The following is a 10836-nucleotide window of genomic DNA, read 5'->3' as shown; positions in this document are numbered from 1 at the left end:
ATCCCAGAGGTTGTGTGTAGGCCCTAAGGGATTCCCATCATCTGGTTCAGTGTGCATTTGACGTTCAGGTATAGGTAAGAGAGGTGGATTATTTTAATTCTGTGATGGTTTTATCGAGTCTATTGATAATTTTGAATTTTCGCTTATAAATTCGAATTTGTAATTTATTTTTAAATTTTATTATAAAATTGGGTTGTATTTATATCTCAAAAATTAGCTGTAGCTAAAACGTTTCACGTTTCTGTTAAAAAAATCTTCCGCCATATTGGATCCGCCATATTGAATTTTGAAAAACTAACAACCGACTCTGAAACTAAACATTTTTTGTTCATTTTTATGCAAAATTAAAAATTCAAATACATATTATAAAAATAAGGAATTGTTTTTTTATTTTAAAAAACATGATTGTAAATAAAAAAAATGGTCCATTTGTCCTATAGAGAATTACAACCTTTTGCACCGAGTCCTTGAACGTGTTCCTTAGATTCAAGTTTCTGGAGTGTAATTGACCCTAAAGAGTTACTCTGAAAAAGAAAAAGAGATCACGATGCGATCTGCACGTTGCACTGGATGCAATAGTTGGAAGGCGTTACAGCCGCCCGAGGTCAGCCCAATATTATATAAATTACGTATCAGAAATCACTACCAAGAAAAGCACTTGCTACTTGTACTTACACAAAAGGTCTCTAATATTTTCAACAGTAAAAACTTTATTATTTTTATAATTTATGATTCGTGGAAAATATAAAATAATCCAGCGATATTTTTTTTTTTGCTGCAAGTTATGTTTTTCTACCAAAGCAATATGATTTTCTTTTGTTCCTTTTTTTTTTGTTATAAAAATTGTATTCGCTGTACTTATGAAAGAGTTGAAAATTAAACAAAATGCACTGACTGAATAGTGAGTATTATGTAACAAGTGTTTTTAATTAAAGGTTAATAGTTTATTTTCAGTGATGTAAAATTTCATATTAAAAATTGAATTTCAAGTTGAATGTGTGAAAATAATATTGGAAATCGTAGAAATCTAGAAAATATAAATCTCGATTATAAATTGAGAAGACTTAATTTGAGATTGTGTAACTTTGAAATCTAAACGAAATTTTCTTTATAAATATTAAAATATTTCAGTCTGTGTTTATTTTGGTACTGAATATATTTTCAATGAATTGCTATTCGTTTTCTATTTATACACTTTTACGCTTTTCTTTTTATATAAAATTGTTTGTGGTGTACCTTTTGAATAATTTTATGTCGATTACGCAATTGTAGTTCCCTTTGAGGGAACTATTTATTATGAACTATTTCTACTTTATTTCGACATCGAATTTATTTTCTCTTTGACGCTAAATGCATTTCGAAACATATTTTTTGAATCGTAACTTTATTACGTTTAATATTGTACCTATTAAATTTTGTAAATTTATTTTTCTATTCTATTTCTAAGGTAGAATCTTTGCTACCTATTTCATTTTTATATTCGATTCGAATTTGATTTTAATTCTAACTTTTGCTTTGACTTTCATTTTTACCTTCATTTTGACTTTAACTATCACTTTGACTTTCATTGTTAAAATCGAATGAAAAGTCAAAGTCAATTTTAAAATCGCCCTTCTGGTTAAAATTTTGTATCAATTTCGGATTAATATTTAATTTATTTTGCAAAAAAGATTTACGATTATTACTTTCGAAATAATAACAAAAATTACGGAATATTTTCCATTTTCGTATTAATTTGTCGGAATAAGTTCAAAAATAAGTCCGAAACTCAAAAAAGGAGAGTGACACTGGCACTCTATGAGAGAAATGTTGGTCACTTGTCGTAAATGCGTCGTAGATGGAGCATCAAACGAAAGTTCGTTTCCAAGGGATGCGATATTTTGCATTAATTATATCAACAGTTGATTCGGTAATTTAATACTCAAATATTATTTATAGATTTTTCAAAAATAAAATCCAGCATTATTGAATATTTCCGGTGTTTCTGTAAACAGTTCAGTCATAAAATTAGAAAAACGTGCCAGAATGCAGTGGTTACGTCTTAACGGCCGCTTGTATGGGCTTCCCCTTTTTTTCAAAAACATTCACGCTTGTATTTGTATTTGCTACTATGTACACTTTCAAAGAAGTAGCAATCGACCTAAGCCTAAACTACCGAAAAACAACTCAATAAATTTAGAATAAATACAGACTTCGTACTCGATAATTAAATTTAAAAAAGTAGCTTAAAACTTAATTATTTAAATACAAAATAAAATAATTTATTGAATGAACTGAATATCTTTTAAAATTGAATTATTAAAATTTTTTTAAATAATTGAATTTTTACGAAGAATTTTATTAAAATTTTTTTAAATAATACAAATTCTTTCATAAAGTTTGATAAAAATTGTGTCTCAACTAAATAATTGAATTCCTATATGAAAATTTTATTATTTATGAAAATAATTGAATGTTTGCAAAGAATTAAAATAATTTTTTTATAAATAATTGTTTTCTTTTCTCTTGCATAAAAATCTTATTAAAATTTTTGAAAAAAATTAAATTCCCGAGAAGAATTTTATTATTTATAAAAAAATAATTGGATTCTTGTGAACAATTTATTTAATTTTTTTTAAATAATTAAATTCTTGACTATAATTTTATAAAAATCTTTTTAAATAATTGATTTTCTTCTCAAAATTTTTTGAAAATTGGATTTTAACTAATGGAATTCTTGTAAAAATTTTATTATTTGAGAAAATAATTTCTTGAATGCTTGCGAAGAATTTTATAAACATTTTTTTTTAATAATTGAATTTATTTTATTTATTGAAATAAATAAAATTCTAAAAATGTTGTTAAAATTTATAAAAAAAATTGAATTTTACAAAAAAATTTTATTATTTATAAAAATAAATGAATTCTTGCGAACAATTTTATAAAAGTTTTTTTTTTTATGAAAATTATATTTTAACTAATTGAATTCTTGTGAACATTTTATTATCTATAAAAATAATTGAATGTTTGTGATTAAATTTCTTTTTAAATAATTGAATTCTTTTCAACTATATCAAAGAATTTTATTAAAATTTTTAAGAATAATTCGTTTATTCCAACTATTAGCGAATTAAAAGTAGTGCAAATTCTTAAATAGAAAAGAAAAAAGTAGCTTTTATTATAACAAATAAAAAAAAAGGTATCAAAATAGTATCAAATTGTAAAAATGTAGTAAATAGTATAGGTATTAGTGTAGATAAGTATACAAAGTCAGTAAATAAAATTAGACAAATAAATACACACATAAAAATACAATTCCTTCGGAAATGAATAATTAAAAAAAAATCTAATCCAATGAAACAATTAAACTGTTTAATTAAAATTATAAATGTATTTTTCTAGTCTGATATATATTTTTTTATGACATTCACCGTTCCCGTTCTTAAAAACAATAAAATATCAGTTACGACTCTTAACGAGAAGTGAAACAATGGTGAAATCAGGGCGTGGGGAAAAAGAAGCTTTGCATAATGACGAGAGTAAATCCTAAGAAAAATCCTCTGAAAAGAAATACAATTGTCCCAATTTATGAGTAACTAATGTTAAACATCTCGAAATGTATATTTCCCTCTCTCTCTCCTTCTCTCTACTCTGAATATTTTCCCCTTTTGAAGAATAGAAATTATGAGAGAAACACGCATTTAATCTAGATTAATGATAAACACATACTTAATGAGAATATAATTGTGTTACGTTTAAATGAATTCCAAAACAACGTGAAAATGAGGAAAATGTATTTTGATTTACATTTTTATCATATTATGGACCTTTTACAATTTTTTTAAATTTTCATTAAGTTACACTCATTTTACTTAAATTACTATAACACATTTTTTTATTATATTAAAGTATTGTACATTTCAAGTACTCTTGTGTTTAATGAGAAAAAATAGTACCTCAATTTTTTTCATAATTTTTTAATATGAAGTTTCAGATAATTTAGTGGAAAAAAAATGGTTTATATGTTTTTAACCATTAACGCACGCTTGACCACTGGACGTTGTTTCTGCTTCTAGAGTAATTAACTTGAATTTATCCAATTTGTCATATAGTGTAAAATTTAGAAACTGTGTACCAAGACAAGTTTTTCGGGGATTCATAAGATTTTCAGTATATGGTTTGAATATGTCGATCGTTGTTCCCTGTGAACAATGAGATTAATATTTATGCTATCATTCTTCGAAAGTATTCGTATAATTTAAATTATATATTTCCAGGGCTCGAACCAGTGAAAGTATATTTAAAAATATACGGACCAAAAATTGAAAAATTAAGGACCAATTACTGACAAAAGTATAAGCAGTCCGAGTCAAATAAGAGAAAATTTACTTAAAACTAGAAATTAAATTTTTCATAACTATAAAACATGAAGATATCGATAACTCCCAGTCTTCGACTCGAAGTGATCGATTTCTTCATGTTTTATAATAATTAAAGATGACCGAGTAATAAAATCATTATCAATTCAATTATTATTTTCAAGAATTTTTAACTAAAATTCTTCTTTAAATCGATTATCTATATTAATTTTTAATAATTTTCGAAAAAGTTCTTTGACATCAATTTTCAAATTCTACGAGAATTCAATTATTTAAATACAAAAATAAATAATTTATTGAACAAATGAATGTTTCTTAAAATTTAATTCCCATAAAGAATTTTATCAACAAATTTTTTAAAAAAATTTAAGTCTTTCGACGAATTTTTAAAAAAAATTTTTTAGAATAATTTTTGATGAGTTTTATTATTTGTGAAAATAATGGAATGCCTAAGAAGAATTTTATTATTTTTAAACAATAGTTAATTTTTACGAAGAGTGTTATTTACTCTTGAAAATAATTGAATTTCTCCAATAATTTGTAACTTTTCCAAAATTAAATTTTTTTTTCGCATTTTTAACTAAAATTCTTTTTTCTAAAAAAGTTCTTTGAGAATTGTCAAATTCATTTGTTTACAATTCAATTTTAGGAAACTTTAATTATTCGTTAATTCTTCAATTAAATATTATATTAAAAAATAAAAACTTCAAATAATTTAAAAAAAACCACAATTAAACTTTCTCAAAACAATTAATTCCAAAGAATTGTTAGTTAGAAATATGAAAAATTCAGATTTTCAAAGATTATAATTTGAAACCTTTTGAAAATTCAATTATTTCTAAAAATTCACGCTCTAATGCTTTTAATATTCAATTATAATTTGAAATTCTAACAGAAATCCATTTTTTAATCAATTTTTATTAAGAAATTCTATAAGAATTCCATTCCTTAAATACAAAAATAAATAATTTATTGAACAATTGAATGTCTCTTAAAATTCAATTCCCATAAAGAATTTTTAAAAATAATTAAATTGTTCCAACGAATTTTAATATATTTTTAAGAATAATTACATTTTTCGAGAAATTTGTTTAAAATTGTATTAAAAATAATTAAAATTCTGCGATGAGTTTTATTAATTGCGAAAATAATGGAATGCCTAAGAAGAATTTATTTTATTATTTTTAAACAATAGTTAATTTTTACGAAGAATATTATTACTCTTAAAAATAATTGAATTTCTGCAATAATTTGTAACTTTTTCAAAATTAAATTTTTTTCGTGTTCTTAATTAAAATTCTTCTATAAATGCATTATTTTTAATAATTTTTGAAAATGTTCTTTGAGAATTTTCAATTTCACTTGTTTACAATTTAATTTTACAAAATTTCAATTATTCGTAATTTCTTCAATTATAAATATTATATTAGATAACAAAAACTTGAAATAATTTAAAAATACGACAATTAAACTGTCATGTCTTAAAAAAATTAATTCCAAAGAATTGTTAGTTAAAAATATGAAAAATTAAGATTTTCAAAGATTGTAATTTGAAATCTTTTCAAAATTTAATTAAAAAATTCACTTATAAATGCTTTTAATATTCAATTATAATTTGAAATTTTAAATGAAATCCATTTTTAAATCCATTTTTAAATCAATTTTTATTAGAAATTCTATTAGAATTCAATAATTTTAATACAAAAAAAAATGTATTGAATAATTGCATGTTTCTTAAAATTGAATTCTCGTAAAGAATTTTATGAATAAATTTTTAAATAATTGAATTCTTTTGACGAATTTTTATAAAATTTTTAATGAATAATTACGTAGAATTTTATTACAATTTTTTTTTAAATAATTGAATTCTTTTAGAAAAATTTATTAAAATAGTAAATTTATTAAAAATCATTGAATTGAGGAAAATTTTTGAAAAATAATTGAAATTTTGCCAAGAATTTTATTAAAATTTTTGAAAATAATTTAATTTTGAAGAAGAATTTAATTATTTCTGAAGATATTTGATATTTTGACGATAATTTAAAAAGATTTTTTAATATAATTGAATTTTTGCGAAGAATTTTATTACTTTTGAAAATAATCGAATTTCTGCATTAATCATTTGTGATTCCTCTATAATTCTCCAAGTTATATCGTATACAATTTACGAATTTTTCGTTTTTTCTTAATCAAATGACGGACTTTACCGGCCATTTTTTAAAAAAACTGACTTTTACGGACTTCAAGCAAAACGGACCTTAACCGGATTTACGGACCTAGTTTGAGCCCTGCATTTCAATTTTTATAATTATTTTTTAAGAATGTGAATTAAAAAAAAAATAATGTTTCGAATATATTTTTCTACGCACCGTTCTTATCGGACAAGATCGACCGTTTGATAAAACAGCAGTCAATTGTCTAAGATATTCAAAGAAAAATGTTGGGGAACATAAATCTCCAGCTGGCAAAAGTTGTTGAACGGACAATGATTGGACATAAACCTGTATTGTAGTAGATGCTATATCATTTTTAATATCTATTGCGGTCTTTTTTTTTAATATACAATATTACAAGCATTTAGTAATTTTTTTTTTTTGTTCTTAAAATGAGAATGTAAAAATAATCTTACTTTTATTTCATTTGTGTCTCGCGCTATTGTCCTCATCCACATTATAAAACCCCTTTGTTCTTCTTGGAGAAACTCATTGTTGGGTTGTATTTCGTAGTTTGTTATTGTAAATTTATTCGTTAAGGGATAGAGACCGTTCTAAAAATTAAAAATAGCAGACAGAAAATTTCTTAATTTTTAATATTGAAAAAATTTTCCCTCCCCCGAAAGAATCGTTTCAACCAGTAAATAGCAAAGAATTAAAAAAAAGTATAAAACATTTACTACGAAAATATTTGTTGGCAATTGCGCAGAAATTAGGCACACTTTCTGTACTTTGTTCAACGGTAAAAGTTACTTTATATATTTTTCCGTATGTCATAGAATAACTTACTTGCGCTTTGACCTTTGTTGAAAAAGTTAGAAGCAACAGATACATAAATTTTAACATAGTACAATTTTTCTTTCTTTTATTCTTGAGAGAGAAACTGCTTCAACAAGTTCAGAAATACTTGTGCTATTAACTATTTTGAAAAGTTAATGTTTCGCTAACACACGGGTCACATAAACCAGTTACTATTACACACTATCATTTAAAGAAACATTATTCCTATTTCTATAAGTGATAACAAACGGAAAAATTAGTCCATATCACTTTAAGCAATTTTAAAAGGACTCATTATTCTATATTTGATAATTATTTACTGTTGGTTAGTAAATTTGTTGTTGGGAAAAAATATAATTGAACACTGGGAAAAAGGGTTGAGTTCACCATATGCATTGATTTAAATTATTATCAACGAGGTAATTACATCTCGTTATTATGTATATTTCTATAATGATTCTATATTAATAATTATTTTATTTTCCTATTACCATATTATATCGTATTTCCTCGGATTATCAAATAATACAAATTATATAATTTAATACAATAACTAATTTACGAAAATAATTGAAATATTAATTATTACATTAAGTTCAACTTTGCGACGAAAATGCGGAAAATAGTAAAATAATTATACGATTTTTGATAATAATTTATTGGGAAAAAATACTTGACTAATTATAGAAAACTAGTTGTTTCTTTAACCTGAAGAATAATTTTATTTACACTTTTCTTATTTTTCCGAAAACCTATTAATGTTGTCACATTTTTATATTTTACATAATTTATTGGCAAAAACCTTAAATTTCCAATAAAAATTGCAGAAAAATATGAAAGAAAGTAATTTAAGACTATTGCATAACTACAGCTTTTTAGAATCAAAAAAACATATTTATTTTTGTTAAACTTTTCCCATTAATTATTGATTTTTCTTTATCTTTTTCAGCCGTCTGTAACTTTCTTTAAACTTTTAATCAAAACTAGCAACAATTCGCGCGGCTAACTTCTTACTACCTTTTTTAAATAAAATTAACAATTTATTAAAAATAATAGAATTTAAAAATTTTCTAATTTAAATTTTTGTTGAAAACACTAAAAAAATTTGATTTTGGAGAAATTACAAATAATTGCAGAAATTCAATGACTAAAAAAAATTAAAATTCTTCTTATAAAATTCAATCTATACTATTTTAATAAAATTACCCAAAAAAATTCAATTATTTAAAAAATTTTTTTAATAAAATTGAATGCAAACATTTAATTATTTTCATAAATAATAGAAATTTCACACGAATTTAATTATTTTCATAAATAATAAATTTTTTTAAAGAAATTCAATTATTATTTTTATAAAAAATAATTTTAAATTCTAGAAAATAATAATTGAATTGAAATGCTGAAGATAATGTTGATGAAATTACAGTAACAATATTCTTATAATATAAAATAATGATTTTATTACTTGGTCATGTTTAATTATTATAAAACATGAAGAAATCGATCACTCCGGGTCTTCGACTCGGAGCAATCGATATATCTTCATGTTTTATAACAAATACTTTTATAAGTTGTTTAATTTAAAAATGTTTGAATTTGAAAATTTTGAATATCTTAATTTTTGTGCAAAATCATGTTCCAAAAATAAGATTAAAAATAGGAATTGTGCAAATATTTTTCTTCTCTTTCTAAAACAAAATATTAATTTTGTTAGAAAAAATGTGATTCATAAACAAAAATAAGGTAAAATAAATAAATTTTCTATTTCTCAATCACTATCTCCAAAGACAATTTTTTTATAAAAATTATAAAAATTTACTATAAAAATTAGTACCTAAAATTTATTCAAAAACAATTTTTAATAGTTAATTGTCATAATATTGATAAAGTCTTGAATATTATTAAATACCATCGAGTGCTAAATTAATTAATTGTAATGTTCGAGAAAAATTTGAATAATTTCTATATAATAAAAATTAACATTGAAAATAGTAAGTTTTGCTATTAAAAATCGTTATTTCCGGAGTAAATTTCATAATTAGTGAATTTTATTAAAAATTAGTAAAATATACTTAAAATTTAGTAAAATTTATTTTCAAATTAACACACTTTGTCAGAAATTCCAAGCAATTACGATTTTTCTTTGAAATAAAAGTTATTTTATATAGCTAGGTTATTTTACACAGAATTTAATAATCTTTAATTCGAGACCAAAAAAAAAATTAAGAAATTTTAACAAGAACCAAAAATATCTTTAAGAAAAGGTCATTTAAAGCAGAAATTAATAAGCTTTAATTTAAGACAAAGAAGTTGAAACTTGAAAAAATATTAATTTAAAACCGATATTTCACTAAAAATGTAATTTACCAAAGTTTAAAACAATTGCAGAAAAAAAATGTGTTTTTATATTTTTAGTTATAAAATTCGTCGAAGTTAATTAAAACCGATGATCAATAGATTATTTTACGCAGAATTCAGCAAATTTTAATTTCAGTCTGAACAACTCGGAAAATGTTGAAGAGTCTTCAAAATATAATAAAAAAAAAAATACGATGATTTAATTTCTTTAATCAGCTTCCAAAGGTGGCATATTTTTTTAGAAGAATTATCACAATATGCAATAACTATTAGGTATTTAAATAAAACGGAAAATTACCCTTAAAATAAGTCAAAAAAACATTAAAACTTGTAAATAATTTCAGAAATTATGCTAATTTTAATAAAACAAGACAAACTGAAGAATTTGATGTCTCTTGAAAATTAATAAACTTTTTTTGTTTGAGGCTTAGTTTAAAAAAAAATTTAATTACTTATAAATTCATAATCTATGACAAATATTCTGTAAGAAACAGCATATTAAAAAAAAAGTAATCAATCGAACATTTCTCTTTAATGTTGACTTAATATTTGTAATTTTCAGAATAAACAGAGCTTGTTCTGCGGTATAAAACAAATTTCTGTTAACTTTACTATTTATGTCATTGAAAAATTTGTAAATATAACGAAAAAAAAATTTCAGAGGATATTAAACAATTCTTGCAATATCTCAATTGAAACGTTTATCAAAATAGAAAAAAGTTTCAATTACTCAAAATCAACTGTAACCCAAAACTGCTAAAAGTAAAAAAAAAAAAACGATAAAAATTACATTTCAATAAAATGTCCAATATATCTCGATTTCTGCAATAACAAAATTTATCTTCAATTTGAATTCCCTTTTATACGTTCATATTTTATTTCCATTTTGCGAATTGATTGCCACGCAATTTTTTTCTTCTTTCTTTTTTTCTATATGGACATATGGCGTTCTTTTGAAATTTAACCACACCGAGAAATGGAAAAAAAAATTGGAGAAATAAAATAGAATAGTGTTTAGTTAAGGATATGTTTGAGGAATAATATAAGGGGAGTCAATAAATTACTTGTTGTGTACTAGGATTTTTGCGCGTGTGTGATCCGAACGGTAAATATAATCAATGCTGTTT

The 10836-nt window shown here is 22.7% G+C and overlaps 1 protein-coding gene across 1 annotated transcript; it reads right to left on the bottom strand.

The window, feature by feature from the left end:
- Positions 1–3787: 3787 nt before the first annotated feature.
- LOC122509174 lies at positions 3788–7524 on the bottom strand. Its single transcript, XM_043623004.1, has 4 exons — positions 7361–7524; positions 6988–7125; positions 6728–6859; positions 3788–4181 (listed from the first exon to the last, which is right to left on the bottom strand). The coding sequence occupies exons 1-4, from the start codon at positions 7415–7417 to the stop codon at positions 4008–4010; spliced, it is 501 nt and encodes a 166-aa protein (XP_043478939.1). The 5' UTR covers positions 7418–7524; the 3' UTR covers positions 3788–4007.
- Positions 7525–10836: the final 3312 nt, after the last annotated feature.

This window comes from Leptopilina heterotoma, unplaced genomic scaffold (assembly GCF_015476425.1).
Source record: "Leptopilina heterotoma isolate Lh14 unplaced genomic scaffold, ASM1547642v1 Lhet_6, whole genome shotgun sequence".
Lineage (NCBI taxonomy): Eukaryota > Metazoa > Arthropoda > Insecta > Hymenoptera > Figitidae > Leptopilina > Leptopilina heterotoma.
The sequence above is the reverse complement of the archived record's forward strand: the minus strand, read 5'-3'. Positions and strand labels throughout refer to the sequence as shown.